Source organism: Zalophus californianus, chromosome 5 (assembly GCF_009762305.2).
Source record: "Zalophus californianus isolate mZalCal1 chromosome 5, mZalCal1.pri.v2, whole genome shotgun sequence".
NCBI lineage: Eukaryota > Metazoa > Chordata > Mammalia > Carnivora > Otariidae > Zalophus > Zalophus californianus.
This window is the reverse complement of record NC_045599.1, coordinates 61,774,104-61,798,986: the sequence shown is the minus strand read 5'-3', so window position 1 is coordinate 61,798,986 and position 24,883 is coordinate 61,774,104. Positions and strand designations below refer to the sequence as shown.

At 35.0% G+C, this 24,883-nt stretch overlaps 1 protein-coding gene across 8 annotated transcripts in view; it reads left to right on the top strand.

Annotated features, from left to right (window-relative positions):
- Positions 1–24,883, top strand: part of SSBP2 (single stranded DNA binding protein 2) — a 296,491-nt gene that overhangs the window by 65,705 nt on the left and 205,903 nt on the right. For all 8 annotated transcript variants that reach the window (XM_027604668.2, XM_027604669.2, XM_027604661.2 and 5 more), the window contains exons 2-3: positions 10,360–10,432; positions 21,013–21,074. In XM_027604668.2, the coding sequence (XP_027460469.1) occupies positions 10,360–10,432; positions 21,013–21,074 (135 nt within the window). The remainder of the gene's footprint in view (positions 1–10,359; positions 10,433–21,012; positions 21,075–24,883) is intronic.

Sequence of the window (24,883 nt, the reverse complement as noted above, 5' to 3'; positions counted from 1 at the left end):
CTTATTTTTAATTATATGTTTCATCCTATTAACAAGTCTGAAAATTACCTTAGAGCAAAATTTGTATCTCCTAACACCCAGAATAATAGTATGAGCTTACTATCGATGGTGATCAGCATTTGTTTATTTGTGAAGTTTCTCAGAATGTTTGAAAATAGTTTATGTTTCTAACATTAGATATTTATATTTATTTTTATGTTACTAATTTGTTAAACTCTTTCTTGGTATAAAGATACATTCTCTGACCATTCATCATTAGTGGGTGTTAAATTAATATTTCATTAGTTCTCAGTACTTTACACAAAATAGATGCTTAAGAGTTGCCTAAGAAAGAGGCGAATAAATGGTCTGAAAGACTGAATGCTGTAAATGTCTTAAAGCTTTCAAACTAATGCTAGAAAATAGATTAAGATCTGGAAAAAAAACCAAATATGTAGTTCTGATTATTTTATATGGAACTTTAAAAAACAAAAGCTCCAAAGAATTAAAAAAAATAATTACCATGCATTTATATGCACTGAAAATCAGAGGGAAAGAATTATCCTTTGTCTTTCCTGAGTTGCAGTTTTCTTTTGAGCACCTGCCCACTTCCTCCTGTAGTATTAAGAGTTCTGGGTCCTTGTGTCTGTAGCTCCAATCTTCTGAAGCATTTCTTTTCTGTTCTGCCTATACCTTAAGGAGTACAGATTAGAGACATTGCTGGAATTTGTCATGAGAAAAACTCTTCCAAAATTCCTCTAGGGAAAATGGAAAATGGATCATAAGTGCTACCCTCGTTTAATGGTTCATATTAATGTGGATGCTTTAAATATGACAATAATGAGGTAGGTCCAACTAAAGACATTACTAAATGCCAAATGTATTATAGGTAGATGATCATAGGGATCTGGCTGGGGTTAAGGAAGTTGGAATAAGGGAAAACATTTTTAAAAAGGTACAAAAAGTAGTAGGGAATGTAGGGGCGCCTGGGTGGCTCAGTCAGTTAAGTGTCTGCCTTTGGCCTTGGGTCATGATCCCGGAGTCTCAGGATTGAGTCCCACATCGGGCTCCCCGCTCAGCAGGGGGTCTGCTTCTCCCTCTGCCCCTCACCCCACTCGTGCTCTCTCTCAGGTAAATAAATAAAATATTTTTTTTAAAAAGTAGTAGGGAATGTAAAGTGAATGGGAAAAGAAAACAGATCTAAAGCACAATAGATCTAAATGCCAAAATGGCATATGCAAAGATTAGAAAAAAGAATTAATAGGAAGAATTAAGAAAAATAAGAGTGATAAAGCCAGGAAGAAATTCTGAATAAGTTATTTTTGGTGTTTAGTAGCCAGCAGGAAAACATTAGTTGTCTTTTAAATATTTTCTACTCATCTTAATTTCTTTGGATATATAATTTACATTATTTAGAAGGAAGATTTTCTTGGTTATACTACATTGAAATAACATTATTAAACTATTACAGTTCATCTGTACTTGAGGAAAATATTCCATATAGATAATAATTTACAATAAGCTTGGGGAAGGAGCTATGAGCTCATGACAAAGTTTTAAAATAATTTTTTCTTGATTATACGAAATTTGCAAAATACAGAACAGTACAGAGAAGGAAGTAAGAAATTCCATTATCCATCACAATCACCTTAAAAAAATACTTTTTTTTAAAAGACCAATTTTAGGTTCACAGCAAAATTGAGTAAAAGTACAAAGATTTCTCATATACACCTTGTACCCACTGGCCAAGTCATTTACCAACTTGAATGTTATCTTAATATCTCTGAGTTGATACCCAGTATCACTTTTTTTTTTTGTACTTATCTTTACTTAAAGCTACTTTCTAGCCAAATCAATCTGGCTACACAATAATACTGTTACAAGCTTGGTTTGGGTTGTTAAAATTAGGGTTAAGTCTACTTTTACTCTAAGACTAGTTTATTCTACTTCTGATGTGTGACTCGTGGTTCTCTACTGAATGCTCTTGGTATTCATTGAGGTCTTTCTACTGTGAGTAGTTAGTGGTTTCTCAGCCCTATGTGAGCAATGTTCTTTGTCCAGCCTCATACCTATGCAAAAGGACTCCTATGCAGATTGTTGGAGCTTTTTTCCTGTATAGCTTCCTCCTGTCTGATACTCTGCCCACAAATTCCAGCGGCCTTAATCCCACTCAAATTTGATCATATAAGATACCCAGTTTTCTAGAAAGTTGCTTAAAGAAAAAAGGCAAGTTCAGTCCCACTTACTCCTCTATGGCATAAGTAGAAGTCTGGTGTCTGGTGTTAATTTTCATGTTAAAACACTGAAATAGAGGGGCACCTGGGTGACTCAGTAGTTGAGCATCTGCCTTCGGCTCAGGTCATGATCCCAGGGTCCTGGGATTGAGCCCCGCATCAGGCTCCCTGCTCCACGGGAAGCCTGCTTCTCCCTCTCCCACTCCCCCTGCTTGTGTTCCCTCTCTCTGTGTGTCTCTATTTGACAGAGAGAGACACAGCTAGAGAGGGAACACAAAGGGGGAGCGGCTTGCAGAGGGAGAAGCAGTCTCCCCGCCGAGCAGGGAGCTTGATGCAGGGCTCGATCCCAGGACCCTGGGATCATGACCTGAGCCAAAGGCAGAGGCTTAACGACTGAGCCACCCTGGCACCCCCCAAAATAAATAAAATCTTAAAAAACAAAAACAACAGAGTATGGGAAGACTTCCAAGTTAGCAAGGATTAAGAAGGATTAGTGTTCTGGGTGAATGTAAGGAAAATCTGCTCTCTGTAAGGATAACACAGACAGAAAGTAAAGATGTAAACTATGTATATCAAGATTCCATAAGCAAGTGGGAGCCTAGGTATAAAGTATAAAATCTTCCAGCTGGATTGAAATGGAGTAAGTACTATTATCAAGTAGAATCAGTACTGTATTCCCAATGTAAATAGCTTAGATAGAAGATTGGATGGAAAATTTTACTGTGAATTTTCTACGAGTAATTGTGTTTCTACAAACTGTTGATTAATTTTTTATGAATTCTCATTTTTATGTCTTAGCCTTTTTTAGTTCCCCCAAATTGATAGTAGTCATTTTGATTCTCAACTTACCTGTCTATATAAGGCAAGTGTTTCTGTTTCTAAGTACACCAAATCATTTAATTTCAAATCATATTCCCAAACATTACTTGTCCATCATAAATGACATCAATGAGACATTAGCAGAGTAACATATTTTTTATGCCCAGGTATCCATGTAATTGTTAGATCTTTCATTCCTGTCCCTACCTTAACTGATGCAGTTATCCCTGCCCTAGAACACTTAGTATCTTCAGTATCTGTATATATATCAGGTATCTATTTCTTTAAAACTGATACTGAGAATATAAAAAAATAGACATTTTGGTGTGTTTAAAACAAAAGCTGGGTTTTATTATTGTGTGGTTGCATAGACAGCTTTTGACACTCTAAATCGGTTTTTTGGGTTCACTGTTAATGATGAAGAACTTTAAAAAAACGATGTTGGAAACAGATTTCTAATTTTTTTACCTCCTTAGCACCAGGTTGTAAGCTCTGTTGAAACTTTGATCAGGCTGATCTAGTGTCACTGCTAAACCCTTACAGTCTCATGAGTAGCCTCTCAGTAGCTGTCAAATGTTCTCTGCTACTTGTTAGCTAGCTGTGATCCAGCTAACTACTGGCATTTTATCACCTAGGAATCACATTTGGACATTGATATGTGTCATTGGTCAACACTAGAATTATACAGTGGCTCAGGAATAAGAGAGATCTCTTTTCTAGATCTGATGTGACTAGAAAAGACCAGTAGGAGAAATTAATCTGCTTTAAGTTCTCTGTATCTAAGTCTTCTTACTGACATTGGGATTTAAGCACAAAAGATGGGGACTAAATTTTGGATGTAGCATTTTAGATACATAGAGCTCACCAGTGCTAAATGGCAACAGCTAGACCATTCTTTACAAAATACCCCCTCTTGTAGCCCTCTATCATCTTTCTGTTGTTTATTCCCTAACCTTGATTTATTTTCTTTTAAAAGGAAGTGGAGAGGAGAGAAGAAAGTCATTGTCTTTTAAGGATTAATTTTATTAAAAATAACAAATAAAACAAAAATCTACTACCCATGATTAAATAGACTAACCTATTTCTTTAAAACAATCATTTTTTTTTTTAGATAGGGATTGAATCAGTGTGACAGAATTGTTTTGCCAACGTTCATGTTGTCAAACTATAATATTTTATTGAGAGGGTGAATCTTAAGGATACTAAGAGGATGATAATGCTAAAATAGGTATCCAAGGGGGTATCTGACACTTCTCATTTGAATGCCTTGAATGGAAGAAACTAAAGGATTCTATAAGGGCCTTATGCATGGGGTAAGAGATTCATTCATTAAAAAATATGTATTGGAGGGGCGCCTGACAGGCTCAGTTGGTGGAGCATGGGACTCTTGATCTTGGGGTTGTAAGTTCAAGCTCCTGGGAGTGGAGATTACTTAAACATAAAATCTTAAAAAAAAAAAAAAAAAAAGTATTGGATACTTACCATTTTAGGTGCTACAAATAGAGATAAAACAGGTAAAGTACATTATAGTAATGTAATTTCAAGACAAATTAGGAATAACTTTTTTATTATCTAACCCTGTCATCCTTCTGCCTTTGTACATATAGTGAATTAACCAAAAGAATTTCTTCTTTTTTTCTTTTTTTTTTCAGGGCCTAACCGAAAGAATTTTAAAATTACAAATGGAGATCTATTAATTTGAAAGCTTTATGTTTACTTGAATCTTTTTTTTTCTTTTTCCTTGCTAAATGTAAGAAGATGGCAAAATGCTAATAATTAGTTTTAATCACTGAAGTTGGAATGGATGGATGTTTTCTCATATTAAATGGCAGCTTTCTCTTGCTTTTCATTTTCAACACTACCTCTTATTGAAATATTCAAAGGACAGTGTGCAAAAGACAGGTTCTTTAATAGGGAATAGACTTAAGTTTGAAAAGCAGATATAGGACATTATGGTCAGGCTGACAGACATGGTCAGTTATTGGTAGTTGGATTTTTCATTGCATAGACACCTAATAATATTTCTACATAGTTCATAACTCTGTGTCCCATATAGGAATATTGTGAGGTGTAATAAAATGTTATCCACACATTATAAAAAAATGGCACACATTATAGTATATATTCCTGGAAAGTTTTATAAATATTAAGTTGTATGTTATTATAACTAGCACATGTAATATAAAAGTAACTTGATAAATCCTGTTCACAAGATAAAAACATCTTTTCTATAGTATAAACAGTCATATCCACTTTAACTGTTCTCTAAATTCAGATTTTAAAAAATTAGACCTTTTCTATTAGCTGACTTTTGTGAAATGATTTTTTTAAATAATGATACATTATACACATATACAAAGATAATTTACATATGTACATATACATATATGTAGAAAGAGTTAGAAATTAGCTCTGAACTATAGAAAGTATTCACCTTTTATTTATGTGTAGCTTGGAAAACTTGTTTGCAAATTAACAATCTTGTTTTAGAAACCTCTTTAATATCTTGCCCATAGTTCCTTTTTTTTCCTACCATTTCCTTTGGAGGAAGAGATTTAATCTCAAATAAGATAGCTAGATTATAGAAAGAATTGAGTGGAGTAAGGTCTTTACCCCTTTCTCAGACTGTAAAGTCCTTCATTTACAAGGATGGTTGAGAATTTGCTATAATTAGACTTTTGAGTGACAGTACCTGTTGTATATGCCTTATTAGTTATATGCTTAGTTGTCCTAGTACTGTTAGTGATAGGCATGTAATAGAGTTTGTTCATGTGAATGGTAAAAATCTGTTTCTTTGTTAGATTTTATCATTTTCACAAGTTAATTTGAAGTAATTTTATCTGGTCATGTGGTAATGACATTTTCACAGATTTTAAAGTTCAGTAGTTAAGCAGAGAGGAGTCATTTAAGCGCTTATTGAATAGATTTATAACTAAATTCTGAATTATATTTTCAAACATGAAATTAACTAATGCAAAAATATTTCACTGTAACTCCAGCCAGTTTATTTATTTATTTATTCTTTGATTGTTCTACATAATCTTTGGTTAAAAATTTTTGTGCATTAAGCTTTTCTGGATTTAGGATAATTTCTTTAGACTTCTAGTAATGGAACTATTGGGTCAAAGTGTGTAAACTTTTTTTTTCTTTTTACAAATTCTTGATGTATACTTAATGCCAAATTGGTTTTGAAACAGTGATACCAGTTTACTGTCATCAGCAGTAGGAGTATCCATTCCCTCACATATTATGTGTTTAAGTAAGAATTTAAATCCCATTGTTGCTTTAATATATATTTCTTTGATTCACAGTGATGTTTAACATTCTCTAGATTTTAAAATTAGTAGTGATTGGGGTGCCTTGGGTGGCTCAGTCAGTTGAGCATCTGCCTTTGGCTCAGTCATGATCTCGGGGTCCTGGGATTGAGCCCTGAGTCTGCAGCAGGGAGCCTGTGCTTCTTCCTCTCCCTCTGCCCCGCCCCCCTGCTGTATGCGCGCGCACGCACGCCCTGTCAAATAAATACATACAATCTTTAAAAAAATTTTAATTAAAAGTATCTAAATCCACCCCCTCCAAAAAACCCCTGACCAAAATTAAGTCAAACAACAAACTGGGAAAAAAATGTTTCAGAAAATATTATCAGAGGTTTCATATTTTTATCTAGCCAAATATCTTAGAGTATTGTATGGTATGAGTGGCACAAAGTTTAAAACTTTTGTTGCAGACAAAAGCTACCATTATATGATTGTTAATCAGAGGACAATGCTATAAGGAAAGTTGCCCTCAGGTCTTCTGAAGGAGATGGGGATGTTTGCTTCCAGTCTTAAGTAGGCCCTAAGATTTTAAGGCTTTGTTTGGGTTTTCTTTTCCTGTCTGTCTGTTACCAGCTGGTCTTCATCTGTTACTTCTTCTTATTGTTATTAATGTTTCTACCATTAGCTATAACTCATGTTTCCTTCTACTCTGTTTCTATGGACAGTATGTATACATATACATATGTATATGTATATAAATTCTTACTGCATGATTCTTAATTTTTTTATGTATTTGGATCACATTATTATCCATTAGGTTAAATAGCCACTCTAATTTATCAAAAGTAGTTAAGTTTTTTAAAGATTCTGAAGAGGAAAAAAGAAAATGTTAATTTGAGAGTATACACAGTTTAAATATTTGTATATTCAGTATTTATTTTTTTAAATTTCTGTTCAGTAGAAATTGAATCCAAATAAAATGTTGTCTTATATTTTTGATCTCATGCCACGGGGCAAGGGACCATGCCATGATTTACCTACATGGGTGGATAAGTATCACTCCCCACTCCCCTGGAATCATCGGTGTTCAAATGGTATCTTTTACTGCAGGGCTTTTTCCCCAGAACCTTCTGGAGATTCTTATTTCTGGTGGCCCTGATGCCTCTACTATGGGGAGCTGATGGGAAATATATAGTACCTGTATCTGAAGCTAGAGCAAATGTTCCTGCTATGGCTGTGGTTCTGAACTGTCGGCCAAGAGCAGGAGGGGGATAGAAAGAACTGGCAAATGTGGGAGAGAATGTGAGTCCAGCACATGACTGGTAATATCGGATGTGAGAGAGTTAGTTGAAATTATAACAATCATTGTACTCTAATTCTTTCAACAATATTACAAGAAAAATATTCTTTCCATTTTGCAAATGAGGAAACGACTCAAATTCTGTTTCATTCAAGGTGAGCCCAGGTACTATATATAAACAGATGGAGAAGATGAGTTTAACTTTGGATGTGATCAATTTAAAAGAGAATTATCTTGTTAGGAACCTCCAACAGTAATTTAGAGAAGCAGGTTTGGAGCTTGGTAGAGACAATAGGGCTACAGAAATAGGTTTGGAAAATCTGCACTGAGATGGTAGTTAAAATATTGGAGATTTGCTGGTGATGTATTAGGGAGTCATCATGGCAGTAGAGTTAATTGTTCACCCATGCAGTAGTCCCTGCCACTCTTTCTACAGCATAGATCTTGGCTGCTTGGAAGCATTAATTTTGTTCAAGGGACAGAGCTTGGACATAAGAGGTGGCATTATGGATAGGTTTTTTTCAGCCCTGTCCCACGGTATCACCCTGTTGGTAACGATGTGCTGCTTCAGCACAGATTCTAAAGGTGGGCGGACAGGCACACCACTTGGAGGATGCTTCAGAATTTTTTGTTATGTCATTTGAAACTCCTTTCCCCCATTGATTCTATGCCCCTTCCAATACATTTTTTATAATCACTGTCTTATACCCATAGAGAAAGAGTAGAGATTGTTGCTTTTAATTCCATTTGTAAAGAGATATCCTTTTTGTTACCTGATTAACTGGAGGAAAACATAGTAGAAGTATATTAGCCCCTTTAATATTACAAAGAAGAGATTATGGGGAAGTGATTTGCTTAACTTTAAGGAATGGTGTTCATTGCAAGGACACAGCAACAGTTGTGCTCTGGCCTTGACTGTTCTGGGGTCTGTTCTCTTACCCCCAAGGACCACCACGGTGTCTCTGCTTTACATTCTGCCTCTTGCTTCCTATATTTCCAAGTTTGGTGGAACATCCTATTGTTCACCCTTTGACTTAGGCCTGGGTTCCTTGTCTAGCCTCTAACACTGGTTTGGTGTCAGGCCTAAGATTTGACAAACTGTAAGAAGTTACTTGGGGCCAGGTTTCTTCCCAGGCAGTAGGGGGACACCATCCCTGGCAGGCAAATTTGAGGCTTCACAGTGTCTCCGGAAAAAATTCACAAATAATTCTCTTTTTTGAGGCGAGATTTGCCAACATGGTCAGTGAAATCATGTGACTGGGTTGGGAGTAGTTAGTGGAGGGACAGGTTGTGTGGGATATGTGTGTTGTGGTAAGAATCACCAGTAGGGCTTGTTTGTGTGAAACTATAGGAATATTCCAATTTTCTCATCCGTTATGTACTTTGGGGATGAACCACACTTCCACAGGAGATACTGCTATCGAAAGAAGCATGTCATATCCCTCATGTGTATTAGGGTAGAAAAAGGGTTGAGAAGCATGATCTAAGAAGTGTCATTCAACTTGAAGAGGTTAGGAGATGTTTCTAATAACATACTTTTTATCTATGATTAATTTTAACAGATGTCTGTCTACTCTCTTGTGGTACTTAGTAACCACAGAGTAATTCTCATTTTAAACGTTTGGCAGTTTTGGAATGGGGAAAGAACTAAATGGACAGAGCAATTGAATTTGTACAGGCTTTCTCTTTTCATTACATGCATGATGTTTTTTCATGAAAACGAAGAAAATATTCATTTTTGCAAATGCTATCAATCTTTAACAATCAAAAATTCACTTGGCAAGAGAAATAGTGTAGCTCTACAGAATTGTGGTTATTATTACATTGTTCTGTTTACTGTAAACCTGGCTTAATATTGGTAAATACAGTGTAGCAGAAACTGAACTGTTGTGAGCTATCTGGGCATCAGTCCAAGATATCATTAAAAATACTGCCTCAGACTAATTTGGGTTTATGAATAATATTTTGTTAACAGCTCAACTGAAATTGAGCCACATGGTGTAGCTTAAAATTCTGAATCCACAAGATAATGAGAGTAGTACAAGTGTATAGTGCATACTTAATATTCTGTATTTGAACGATAAATTTATATGTAATTTTGTGTTAACCTTTAAACTATAAGTACCCAAATGCTTAATATGATTTGATGCTTTTAAACTTTACTTAATGCTGTGGTTTGCTGAAAATTTGCATCCTTATAAGCTAATATATTATATTACTGGTTTAACAATCAGACCTAAAGAGTAAGGAGAGGTTGCCTGAACAGATACTAAAATGAGCTTTTAGCACCCATTTTGGCATACAGGTGTGCAAACAGCTGGAGTTTATGTTAATGTTCACCAAAAAGATTGAAGGACATATAAAGTTGTTAGAAAGGTCCAATTACTTAATTCATTTATTTTAATAATGAAAGATAATAACTATACTTTAAAATATGTTATGTAGATTATTAATATTGGGTTATAAATTATCAATTATGTTAGGTATAACAAAGGGAATGAGGTTATGATAAGTGACATGACCCAAGAAAAAATCCCTACTTAGATGTTTCTTTTCAAGGAAAGATACATTTCCCTTTTTTCTTTGTGTGTTATTTAGTTTAAGTTCTTTCTGAACAGACATGTATGAACTCTCATAGAAAAGATATGGGAAGAGTTGATTTTCTGTCACTGTTAGTGTGTAAGATATTTTTGTAATGAAAAGGTATGTGCATTATTTAAAGAATGAATGTTAAGTACACCTCTTCTCAATAAATATTTTATTCATTTTCCAGGTTAGCACTCTACGTATATGAATATCTGCTCCATGTAGGAGCTCAGAAATCGGCCCAAACATTTTTATCAGAGGTATGTTTTATATATTTTCCGTATTTTATTTTGATTTCTTATATAAGTGAATGAAAATATTCTGTAACAATTATTTGAAAAACTATCATTACATATTATATAGTGAATGCTTGGTTATCAATATGCATAATATAGTCTTTGTAGGTTATTTGTAAGCAGTTTTAGTGTCCTATTTTCATGCCGATAACCTTCTACTCAACTTTCTAGCCATTTTTCCCCCTGTAGAAATAGAAACTAATATTAGCCTTGGCAACCATAATCAAGAAGGCAAATTTGCTTAAAAGAAAAAAAAGACAAATGCTACCATATCTCTAGTTTAGCTGTACCTTATTTTGGCATTACTCATAATTTTGTAAAATATAGGTTTTGTTTATTTTTATTTTGTATGGGTAATAGTGGATTGATGACTAAATTTCAGTTAGAAAACATTTTGATGATCTTATTTCAAGTTCTTGTATCTTTTCCTGCTTTTCTCCACATTTTTTAAAGTTTGAATTTAAGCCTTTTTACAGTGGTACTTCCTCCTCTTTTCTTCTTCAATTTATATAATGATGAGGATGAGGAGGATTTTATTGAGTTCTGTTATATGCCAGGCAATAATGTGCCAAGGTACTTTATATTATCTCTAATTCTTACAAGAAATTTGTAAGGCAGATGGTATTATTCCTGTTTTACTGATAAGAACAATAGGGCTCAGAGAATTTATATAACTGGCTCATGGTCATATAGCTTAGTGAGTTATGGAACTGGAATTCAAGCCTGTGTATTCAAAAGCTTCTGGTTTTCTCCCATATCTGTGCTGTCCAGTATGGTAACCACTAGCTTTATATGGCTTTTTCAGTGCTTGAAATATGACTAATCCAATTGAAAAGTGCCAAAAGTATGAAGTACACACTGATTTTGAAGATTTAGTGTGAACAGAGGAACATAAAATTATCAGTCATTTTAAAATTTTGATCACACATTGAAATGATAATATTTTGGATATATTGGGTAAAATAAAATTTATTACTAAAGTTAATTTTACCATTTTTTTTCTTTTCTAATGTGGTTACTAGAAAATTTAAAGCTACATATGCAGCTCTCATTTGTGGGTGGTGTTTATAGTTTTATGAGACAAGTCCTGCTTGAAATAATATCTCCAGTCATCTCACTAGTTTATATCCTATTTGTACAGTTATTTAAAAATAAAAATAATAGAAGAGAAAATACAAAATTATCGCAATTTTAAAATGGAAGCCTATAAGTAGATTTGTGACAGGCCATTGCTGAGTACACCCTAGAGTTCTAAATAATTTCAGTTGGTTAAATTTCAGTACCTTTCTATAATCTTCCTCTCACTAAGTGTCCACAAGAACTGGCTGCTTGTATTCGCCTACATATAGGCTATATATATGTAATATACGTATATTATATATATATAAATAATACCATAGGCTTCTGTCCCCTGGGCTTTACTCTGCCTTAAATCCCTACCCACCTGAGTAGTTGGAGTTCGCTTTCTCAGGGCTCCACCTCTCTACACTGATAGTGCACTCTTACTGAAGACCTTTGCATACTGTGCCAGGAAGCCTGGACTTCATCTTCTTGCAAAAGAGAGCTTTGGATGCTTTTTTTTTTAAGATTTTATTTATTTATTTGAGAGATGCCGCCTGGATGCTCTTTAAGTAAAAAAGAAACATTGTTGGTTTGTACTCTGGTGTCTGTGTGAATGCCAGTACTGCTTCCCCCTGCCCCCCCCAGCTACAGTTAGTAAAGGAAGGAGAATGTAATCTTTTAGAGCTTTGTACCCTATTTAGCATTGCTTTCTCTCTTACTTTCACTTGGATCATATGGAAAATTTAAGGCTGCTTGTAGAATTACTTCTTAAGTAGTTTAAGAAGTAAAGGACCATCTTATCTAAGTTCTTATGAGTCTATCCCCAGATTTTTTACCTAATTCAGGACAGTTACACAAGGAACTTAAAGAAAAACTAGGAAGACCTGTTTATTTGGATTGGGTATTGTGATAAAAAGGAATTGATTAAAGTGTCACCAGTCACTCAGATGTTCAATGTTCTAACCCTGGTTTAGAGTCAAGTAGAATACTTCCCATTTTGTCATTCTCCCTCAGGATGAATGAGGATATGGATGACTATGATGTTAATGAGCCCTTTTGAATCAGGATTTGCTATGCTGGGCCACCTTTCCTTAGTGTGGGTTTCCTTTATGGGTGAAGTTGTGAAGAGGTCAAATTGGAACTAGAAATCATCCGAAAAAGTAAGATGTATATCTCAGCAACCTAGTCTCTCACTGAGTTTGGCCTTTTTTCTTTTTCTTTTTTTTAAAGTAGGCTCCACTCAGTGTGGAGCCCAACATGGGTCTTAAATTCAGCACCCTGCGGTTAAGACCTGGGCTGAGATCAAGAGTCAGACACTTAACCTACTGAGCCACCCAGACGCCCCATGGGTTTGGCCTTTCTGATAATGCCCTTGACCTGGGCTATCAGCAACTGAACTGCTCTTGATAGATTTTGTTATCAGCCAGAACAGAGCCCAGAACTATTAGCCTAGCTGGTTTTTTTTTTTTCTTATTTAAAAGAGATAGCATTGAACTAATGATAGAAATCACATCTCTACACAGGTTATGTTAACTAAAGCTCATTGTTAAATCCATTCATGATAGATTCTAAACCAGTACCTGAACCCCAAATATAGTTTTGACAACTGTAAATTTTCTTACCCCCAAAAGGACAAAATTGAACATTCTTTTTTTTTAATTTAAATTCAGTTAATTAACACAGTGTATTATTCATTTCAGAGACAGAGCTCAGTGATTCATCAGTCTTACAGAATACCCAGTGCTCATTACATCATGTGCCTCCCATAATGTCCCCCACCCAGTTACCCCATCCCCCAAAATTGAACATCCTTTAGAAATAAGTTTCAACGTAGAACTCTTCTTCAGCTTTCTTTTATTATTTTTATTTATCTATTATTATCTTTCAGTATTCAGTATTACAAACAGAATACTCAGAAATCTTTACAATTCTATATCAATTTTTATTACTTTGAATTCATTAGAAACTATCCTTTTTCTGGTTATCTCATTGCATTATGCAAAGATAATTCCAACTCATTCCTGAAATTTTGCATGGTATCTGTCATACCTCAGAATGAGGCTTGGTGACCTTAACAAATAAGATTAAGAATTAGATTGTTGCAGATACAGAGATTTTTTTTCCTTTCTAAGGATTTTACGTTGTTTATATTAATAGCCCTTATTTGCCATAAATTAGCCTGTAAGTTAGCCAGAAATAGAAGCTTAAAAACATCTAACAGATTGTTTCTTCAGATTTTATTAGGAATGCTAAATTATTGAGCATCAGAGACTCCAAAATTCTGTTCTGTTTATATTTCATTGAAAAGAGAAAATAACAATTTACTAACCAGTTTCTTAAACTTTAGTTTGGGAGGCAACATAGTATGGTAGGTAAGAGTAATTGCTTTGGGGCCAGACTGCTGGGTTTGAATTATGTTCTATATCTTACTTACTTGGTTTTCTTAATTATAAAAAGAAGATAATTGTAATAATACTTTAAAGTTGTACTGAGATTTAATGAGTTAGTACCTATAAAGTACTTAGAAGGGCCTAGCATGTAGTACATACTCAAAAGTGTTAATTTTAATTTTTTAATTTTTATTTTTTTAGAAGATTTTATTTATTTGACAGAGAGAGATACAACAAGAGAGGGAACACAAGCAGGGGGAGTGGGAGAGGGAGAAGCAGGTCTCCCGCCGAGCAGGGAGCCCGATGTGGGACCCGATCCCAGGACCCTGGGATCATGACCTGAGCCGAAGGCAGATGCTTAACGACTGAGCCACCCAGGCGCCCCCAAAAGTGTTAATTTTAAACTTCTTGACCAATTCTTTTTTACCTTGTGTAGTTTCTATACTGGAGTACAAATATAAACATATGTCCTATGTGTACATGTATGCTCCAAGTATCTGTCACTTGGATGGCCTGCAATTCTCCTACCTCCAGGGGTTACTTTTCCTATCAAAATAGCTCCAACTCTGATCCCTAATATTACAGGTTCCCACAAGTCCTCTCTAACATCTCTGGGGCTTACTAGGGGGAGAAGGGACTGGAGGTTCTCTTGCTGTAATTTCTTGCTCCCACCAAGTATACAGCCTTCCTTACTGCTTCTCCTTATGTCTGCTTCCTTTTCTTTGTCTGAAGTTTCATGTTTCTCTCATAGCCTCCAAGCTCCACTGAGTCATGACTCTTGTGTATAAAAGATTCTTACTGAAGATTAGGGGAAAACTGAACAGCATTCTGCCTTGTACAGTACAGGTAACAACATCAACTTGAATATGAAACACAACCATTAAGTTTTTTGGTCTCCTTTTGGCCATGGGAATTGCTTAGCAACTGTTTACCTGAGGGTTCCCACCTGCCTTCTGTCTTATTGACTCCTCACTACCTCTCCCATTGTCCCCTCTTCTGAATCCTCCTAGACATCTCAGACATCTTCTTCCTGCAAGATTATCAGCAGCCTCCTGAATTCTTGTTATTTTATTATGTGGCATATTAAATATTCATTCTCTACTTTCCAACCATTCCTGGGAGCCTCTACTTTTCTAGCCCAAAAAATAAAAACAAAAATAGGAGGGATCCATCAGGGAGTTTTCTCAATAAAAGACTTCAGCTGCACAAGTAGCATGTGCATCTCTGCAGCCCCGTCTCTCACCTGGATGTAGCCTTTACGAGGTCTTCTACCATCTAGAATAGAGCAGCGCTATTCAGTAAAACTTCCTGTGATTAGGAGATGATTTCTGATCTGTGCTTCTAATAAGTTCTCCACTAGTCTCATGTGACTATTAAGCACTTGAAAAGTGGCTAGAGCAAATAAGGAACGTTCAGTTAACTTAATTTTAAATTTAAAGGACCACATGTGGCTAGGGGATACCATACTGAATAGCACAATTTTGGATTATCTGCTTTAAAGTCTGATCAGATTTTTCTTCCCATTATACATCTATTTTGTTAATTTTTTAAATTAAAATGTAATTGTTCTTCCTTTTTCTTTCTCTTTCTTTCTTTCTTTTTTTTTTACATTTAGTTTAGTATATAGATGCATCTCTCCATGGAAGATTTTAGAAAATTAGTGGGAACTGTAGGTTATATCTAAATTAGAAGACTCTGGAATTTTGTCTAGGAACAAATGTATACATAGGTATACAGGTTCTTAACACAGGAACTAGCTTTATCTGTTTATGTTATTAACATTTTTTGAATATTGGTTCTCAAGAACTATGAGAGGATTTAGGAATACTCTGAAAGGTTCAGAGCCCATGAACTTCAAGCCTACTGCTGTGCTGTTGGAGATGCTATGGAAGTGGGTCTGGATCATTCAGACAGGTCCCACATTGACAAGGCTAGAACCTCTGAAAAGAAACTGTTGACATCCAGAATTGTCCCATGCTGTAGCTGGTGTATCTGCTGTAGCTACTGCTGCTACAGCCAGCAGCTATTTCACTTTTGGAGCCACGGGCAGGAAGCTTCACTTCTTCCTCCTGCCATTTGATCTCCAGCTAGCGTCCTTCTGATGGCAGAGCTGAACAGGAAACCAGGCAATATAATTTTTAGAATCCCAGCACTTAGTGTAGAATGGACAAAGAAGGGTGAATGTGGGGCTGAGAGAAAATAGGTAAATTTCCAGTATACCTTGCTGGAAGCAAATAATGATGAAAAGTTAAGCAAGTGTGTACATGTATATATATATGTGTGTGTGTGTGTGTATCATTTTTTTATACAAAGAAATTATATATAAATATATATAAATTGTATAAAAATATAATTATATATAAATTATAATAAATACTAATTTATTACACACACTATTACATGCTTTAATTTTTGTTTCATTTGTTTGACTTCAGTTGTTTTATACTGGTTCATGAAACTTCCTAATTCTTTTTATGGTGGTGGGGTATTTCATTCTATGAAATGTACCATGATATATTTCACCAGTCCCCTACTTATGGACATTTAGGTTGTTTCCAGTCTTTTGCAATTACACATAATGCTTTACTGAAAATTGTTATATATATATAATTTTACACATATGACCATATTTATAGGAAAAATTCCTAGAAGAAGAATTGCTATATCAGATAGTATGGGCATTTGTAAATTATAATTATCATTTATAAGCCAAATGGCATGTCTTACCCCTGCCAATATACTTTTTGTTCATTCAATGTTTGGTTCTCCACCTATATAGAAATGCTGAAAATGCCAGGTCATATAGTAGAGACACAGTATAATCACAGACAAGGCCCTCAAATGTAGACTATGACAGTGGGAATGGGCATTGAGATTTATCTGTAAGTTATAGGAGAATACAGCTTTTAGCTGGGTAAATGATGGAAGGCAGGGAGGTGGATGATTCAACAACTTTAAAAAGCCTTAGGATGAAGAATACATATTGGAGCTGGAGTAATGAAAGAAGGAAAAATAGAGTAAAGAGAGAGAGAGAAATTGTTTGCATAGATGTCATTCAAATACCCAAAAAAGCCTGAAGCCTATGAAACTCAATATGACAGAAAATGCCTTTTCATAAATAGCAGTATTGTTTCTAAAATGGCTATTGACATTTAGGGGTATTTTCAGGCCATTCCTCAACCATGTCCATCATTAATACATGTCTGCTAAAAAAATTAAACTACATAGATGAATATGATTTTAAAATGAAAGTCTTCCTTTACCCGTTTGGTATGATATCTTTAATATGTATAACCCAAATGCATACATACATATATAAATAATTTCTTTTAAATAGAGAAGGTTTATGGGGCCTGACTGGGTCAGTTGGTTAAGTGTCCAACTTGATTTATGATCTGAGGGTTGTGAGATTGAGCCCCGCATCACTCTGCGCTGGGTATGGAGCCTGCTTAAGATTCTCTCTCTCTCCCTCTGCCCCTTCCCCCAGTAAAAAACTCATTTAAAAAAAAGTTTATACTATACATATTGTTCTCTAATCTTCCAAATCTCCAACTTGAAAAGCCAATATAACCTGGCTCTCTTTCCATGTAGATGTGTTATATTCTTTTTAATGATTGTATATTCTTCTGTAGTATGTATCAAAATTTATTTTACAATTGGTGAGTGTTTTCGGGTTGTTTCTGATTTTCATTATTTCTAACAGTGTGGCAATGAATGTACCTTAGTTTTCTATAGACCAGGGTTCTGTTTTCCTTAGCATCATCTCATGCTTCCTATAAACAAGTAATACCTATAGTAGTAATTAGTTTGGAGGCAAAAAATACCATTCACTATGGAAACATCCTTAATGTAGAATCATTTCTTCTTTGAAAATACCTAAAGTGTTAATTGTTGTTTATTCAATAACTATAAAAGGATGGCTTTTGTGTTATTTTCAATATGATGGACCAAAGTTTTAGCTGCTTCTGCCACTTACTTGGGATTTAAAGTGAGAAACGTGAACTTTATGTAGTAAAGACTATTATAAGGATGAAAAAAGATCATGTATGGGAGGCATTTTGAGCTGCTCTGAGGAACAATAACATACTATTGAAAATACAAATGCAAAAAAATAAAAATATAAAAATGCAAAAAAAATAAAAATATAATAAAAATTTTCCTTGATTACTTTATCTCCTGAAATTGCTGGTGGTTGCTTGTTGAAGTCGTGGAAGTGCAGGAGGGAAACTGCTGAGCACTGGCTATAGCACAGTAGGACTCATGTTAGACTAAGTCTAATCCCTCCTCCAGCACCATCCAGCATTGAGATCTAGTCCTGCCACTTTAACTGTAATGTAAGTCATCGCACATTCTCCTTTTAATTGAGCATAGTGCTTTTGGCTTTATTTCATAGTCATAATCTGTCAAGTTAGGATGAACTGAGATATGTAGGGACACTACTGTGAAAAACTTGCTGTTTATATAATTAGGATGATTCCAGGGATTAGGAATACTTATGTGTCTGGGACATATCTGTAAGATTCATTATTATGCCCTTTCAAGAAGACATCAATTAGTGAATAAATGGTAAGAGAAAAGATTGAGAGAAAGATGAGACACAGGTTTTTGATGAAATTATAAATTTAGCAGGACATCAGAGTTTCGTTTCTCCTCAGACTTATGAAGTACTACCATTCCTTATTTTTTTTGTGAACCAAGAAGATAACAATAATGATTAATGGAAATTCAGATAAAAGGTAGCATAGATATAAAAATTATTTGTGTTACTCTTTTTTTTAAAGATTTTATTTATTTATTTGAGAGAGAGAATGAGATAGAGAGAGAGCATGAGAGGGGGGAGGGTCCGAGGGAGAAGCAGACTCACTGCTTAGCAGGGAGCCCGATGCGGGACTCGATTCTGGGACTCCAGGATCATGACCTGAGCCGAAGGCAGTCGCTTAACCAACTGAGCCACCCAGGCACCCCTTTTGTGTTACTCTTAAGGGAATTCAAATTAGGATCTGGCTTTTTATAACATGTTTTGGTTCATTGTTCATATTTAGTCTTTATGAATTCAAGTTCATTAATCCCTAGGATCTTTCCTTTAGCTCTTTTAAAAAATGGCTATCACATACATAATTTCCTCATTTTTAGAAAATTTCTCTTTGTTTTTTGAGAGCAAATTACTTCAAAGCTCCCATTGGTTTACATTTTGTGTATTTAAGAACTAAAAAAATGATTTTTAGTGATTTTAATTATGATTTTTCATCTTTACCATAGTCACTTTTTTTTTTTACAATTTGGGCCACTTTCTGAATTCTTATCTTAAAACTTTTATTTATTTATTTTAATCCTTTTGGGACAAGAATTTCTAAGTTCTTCCATAGTAGGTGATAGAAAGGATTCCTTGATTTTCTTTTCTTTGAAATCTATAATTATGTAGTTGTTTACTTCCTAGTTATGTTAAGGGCCTATGGGCATAGTTTGCTGATTGGGATATTGTTAAATAATTTTTAAGTAATTATTTTTAGAGAGGGAGAGAGTGCACGTGCACATGTGCAGGCGGGGGAGGGGCAGAAGGAGAAGGAGAGAGAGTATCTTAAGCAGGCTCCATGCTCTGTGCAGAGCCCTATGCAGGGCTTGATCTCATGAACCTGAGTTCATGACCTGAGCTGAAATCAGGAGTTGGATATTTAACCAAGTGAGCCACTCAGGCACCCCTAATTACTTAAACTAAAAAACTATATCATGCTTATACATAAAGATTGTTGTTTTTTCCCCAAGTTCTTATTATTTATTTATTTAATCTCTATACCCCATGGGGCTCGAACTCAGGACCCTGAGATCAAGAGTGGCATGCTCTTCAGTGAGCGGCATGCTCTTCTAACTGAGCCAGCCAAGTCCCTCTGCATAAAGATTGTTTTTGAGGGCTTTCTGGATCACCTTAGTTAAAATTATAGCTCACTTCTTATTGTTTTCCATTTCCTTTATCCTCTTTCCCTGCTTTGTTTTCCTCCCTAGCATTTGTCACCTTCTACTTCTAATATAAATATAGTCTCTCTCTCTCTCTCTCTCTCTTTTTTTTGCTTTTCTTTGTTTATGGTCTGTCTGCTCTACTAAAGTATAATCTTTCTGAATGCAAAGATCTTTATCTTTTGTTTACTGCTATCAGTGCTTAGAAAAGGCACCGTATATATACCTACCCAGTTTTCCAATTTCTGAATTTAATTTGTAAAGAGTATTTAGTCAGAAATTTTAATTTTTCAGAGATACTTATCTTCTTTTAAATTTTTTATAGTGAACTCCAACTCATCTGAAATATAAATATATATAATTATATGAACATATATGTAAATATATATATAAACATTTAGAAAGTTAATATTTCCATCTTTTTAAAATCTTCTTTAAAAATTTTTTTAAAGATTTATTTATTTATTTTAGAGAGCGAGAGAAAGAGAGAGCATGGGAGGAGGGGGTGGGGAAGGGCAGAGGGAAAGGGAGAGAGAGTCCTAAGCAGACTCTGTGCTGAGCTTGGAGCTCGCTGTAGAGCTCAATCTCATAACCCTGAGATCATGACCTGACCTGAGTAGAAACCAAGAGTCGGACACACAGCTGACTTGTGCCACCCAGGTGTCCCTCTTTTTTTAAACTCTTCTTACTCTTATTCCCTCAAATCAAGAATTTATTCAAAAACTCAATCCTTAAGGCGTAATTTCCGAGTTGCACATATGAAGTCCAGTTGTTTGCAAATTTCTGGGTTGGTAGTGATAATTGATTTTCATAGTGATGTTAATAATGGTGATTTTGATGTGCCTTAAGATCCTGAAATATTAAGTTCCAGAAGTCTCTCCTGAAAATCCTGGCACAGTGGGAAGCAAATTCAGGAAAGTAATGGTGGTATCTTCTCTCATAAACTATCCAGTCAACAAATGACTATGTAAAATGAGTACTTACATTGAATGTAAGTTGAACTTGAATAAAGAATAATATGAAAATGATTAAAATCTTATGTATTACCTTAGTATTTTAAATGGGAAAATATAGTTTTGTAATATGTGTGGAAAAAGGTATTATTAGGAAAGTATTTAATATCTCTTTTATTCATTTTAGATAAGATGGGAAAAAAACATCACATTGGGGGAACCACCAGGATTCTTACATTCTTGGTGGTGGTAAGTATCTTTTATTCCATATTTATTAGATTGATGATGTATTCCAGTAGGCCTGCACTATACCTGTTTATGTTTTCATGCTTCTTATTTATTTATTTATTTTTGTTTTCTATAATTATTTTATGAAAGGTAGCACTTAAAAAAATCAAACTCAAAACCAGCTTTAGTGTTCTTTAACTTAAAGATACTACTGGTGAGTCAAGCTAGAATTGGGTTTGGTATATGTAATCTCCTACTGTATGATTCTGTATTAGTCCGCTTAGGCTGCCATAATAAAGTACCATAGACTACATGGCTTTTAAACAACATAAATTTCTTTTGTCACATTTCCGGAAGCTGGACATCCAAGATCAAGCTGCTAGCATGGTTTGTTTCTGGTGAGGTCTTTCTTCCTGGCTTTTAGACCCTCATGATCTCATCTAAACCTGAGGATACTGAAGGTAGAGGCAGTGGTGAATTTTTAGGACAGTGAAGAATAGTTCAGAAGAAAAACTGAAATAGTTCAATATAGATTCAGGGATAGAACTGTGTAGGAACACAAAAAAGACCATCAGACTATATTGAAGACCCAGTTGATAGCAGAGCTTATAAATTTCACTGTAGTACCAATATGTCCAGATCTGTGACTTCTCTGCACCAGCAGTGGCGGTTCAGGTGTCTGCATGGATAAGGTAGGCTGTTTGTTTGCATTTCTTCAGTTTAGAAGCATTTTCTGTTCAGTGCCTTATATATTCATCTCTCAGCATCTTAATTAAAAGAGAAAATCAAAAGCTGTCTTCTTGTGCCATGTGCATGGTTTCCTTGGCACGTTATTTAATGCCATCATCTTTTTAACCTCTCTCCTGAAAACATGCCTTAACCGGAGGTTCTGTGGTGAATGGAACCGCACTTGATCAGTTGTGGTTGTGGGTTTCCCTTGTTTGTCTCACATATGTATGGCAGGAACAGGTGCAGTCCTTTGGCTCAGAGCTGTTCCTGTATTTGGAACAACGGTTTATTGCAGTTAAGCACTAACACTGCTGTTTTCCTGGGGTTTAAGACTGAGCTGTTGTAATATATATTATAAAAGTCAATTTTTTATTTTACATAGTATGTATTTATGATATCTAGATCTATATTGTAAAAATTTAGCTGTTTGCTGAATCTAATTGAGTCTCCACACCTGTTAACACCTTATATTTTGTATGTTTCCAATTAGGTCTGCAAAGTAGCCTAAGAAACCATTTTAGGAGTCTGTCCCTATTGGATTAGTGGGCTAACAAAGTGAAGATTTTGAAAATTTCCATTAAAGAATTAATTTTATTTCTTGCACTGATTTCTCTTTTGCTCCATTTTTTATGAATTTAACCTATTTTCATACTGTTGGTAGTTGATAATACCTACTGAATACTTGAGCTTTTTCGGTCTTAACTATCAGAAGATATAGCTCTTAAATCTGCCATTGCTCTTCCTTTTTCTATGGCTCTAAGATCCAGGAGAGCCCTTCCTCTGTGGCTTTGGTATTTTAACTAATTTTAATTTGTGCATAGTTGGAGATATCAAAGAAATGGTAAATAATGGGCACATACGTATTTTATAGTCTTTTCAATTTAAATGTAGCACGTGCAAAATATATGGGTGCAGTATTTTCAGTTTTTTAAATTTTCTCCCCTGAAACTACTAACAAACCCTTTGAGGTGCCTACTTCATCTATGTCAATAAGTAGTTCTTAATGATTTTGAGGTTATAGGATCCTCTGAGAACTGATGAAAAGCTATGGATCCTCTCCTTCAGAAAACTGCCCAGATCTTAAGCTTTCCTGGTCATTATGAATAGCCAGCCATGACTGTGGGCCTTAAATCCAGCAGATGCTTGACATTTTTTTGTTGTTGTTAACTGTTTCAGAGGTCCCTTTGATTTTCTTTCCCCTTTTTTTAATTAGAATATTTTTTTAGAGCAGTTTTTAGTAGATTCACAACACAGTTAAGGGGAAGGTACAGAAATCTACCTTCTGCCCCCAAATAAGCATAACCTCCATATTAACATCCACCATCAGAGTGCTACATTTGTTATAGTTGATGAACCTGCATTGACACATTCATAATTACCCAAAGTCCATAGTTTACATTACAGTTCATTCTTGGTGTTTTACATTCTGTGGGTTTGAACAAATGTATAATGACATGGTCCATCAATATAGCATCATACAGAGTATTTTCACTGCCCTAAAAATCCTCTGTGCTCTGCCTTTTCATCTACCCCACTCTTATGCTCCACCCTTGGCAACCACTGATCCTTCTACTGTCTCCATAGTTTGCCTTTTCCAGAATCATTTAGGTGGAATCATACGGTATGTAGCCTTTTCATATTGGCTTCTTTCACTTAGCAATATGCATTTAAAGTTTCTCCATGTCTTTTCATGGCTCGACAGCTCATTTCTTTTTAGTGCTGAATTATATTCCATTGTTTGGATGTACCATGGTTTATTTATACATTCACCTCTGAAGGATATTTTGGTTGCTTCCAAGTTTTGGCAGTTATGAAAAAAGCTGTTATGAATATCAATTTTTGTTGTGAATGTAAGGTTTTTGTCTAGATTCATGTTTTTGCATGTGGATATCTGGTTGTTCTGGTACCATTTATGGAAAAGACTATCTTTGCTCTATTGCATTGCCTTAGCTCCTTTGTCAAAGATCAATTGATTATATATGTGGCTTTTTTCTGGCTCTCTATTCTGTTCCCCTGTTGCATTATCTATTTTTTCACCAATACCACACTGTCTTGATTACTATAGTTTTATATTAAATCTTAAAGTTGGATGGTATCAGCCCTCCAACTTTGTTTTTCTTTAATATTGTGTTGATTATTCTGGGTCTTTTCCTTCTCCATATAAACTTTAGAATCAGTTGTTGATATCCACAAAATAACTTGTTGGGATTTTGATTGGGATTGCATTGAATCTATAGATCAAGTTGGGAAGAATGGACATCTTGACAATATGAGATACCTGACCTTTTAAATCTTTAACTCTTTAGAGCTTCGCTTTATCATATGTGCTCTAGGTTAGGGATTCAGGATTACAATAATGGTTACCTTTTTTTTTTAAACCTGGGAAGCTGTTAATGCTGTTAAGGTCCAGATGAATAGGATAACGTGTATTCTAGAACTTACTGCTTGCTCATTTGGTCAAATGCAAGGTTCCTTTTGGATGGACCAGTTGTAAGTTTGTGACTTCTTTTCACTTCTGTTTTTTTATAGAATATTTGAAAATGGAGTTGTCCTGTTGTTTAAGCTTCTTCATCAAATATTTACAAAATGCAAAACTATGCTCCCCTCAAGGAAATAAGTATGGGAAAGATAAACAATTAATAGTATTATAACTGAGGTGTATACTAGCTATAATAGCAATTCAGGAGGAATGTTGCTTTCAGCTTGTGATATTTAAGAAAGGCTTTATAGAAAAAGTGAGTCTGAGCTGAGCTGGAAGTTGAGTGAAAGAAGGATATTTTGGGCAAGGAATAGTTAGTATGACATCTCAAAAGGAATGATCACGAATCCAAGAAATGACTGGTAGCTTGGATCAGGTTAACTGTAGGAGCAGTACTATGAAGTGATAGAATATAAAGATAAAGACAAAGGCAGGGGCCAAATTATGAAGTCCTGAAGTACAAGGGTTTTGGATTAAAGCGTGAAGATTTTGAACACCGTACATGATGTGATTAGATTTGTGCTTTTAGGCATTCACTTGGCATCAACATAGAGATAGATTGAAGAGGGTTGAGAACAGAGATGGAGTTCAGTTACAAGGCAAGTGTAATTGTTCAGTTGAA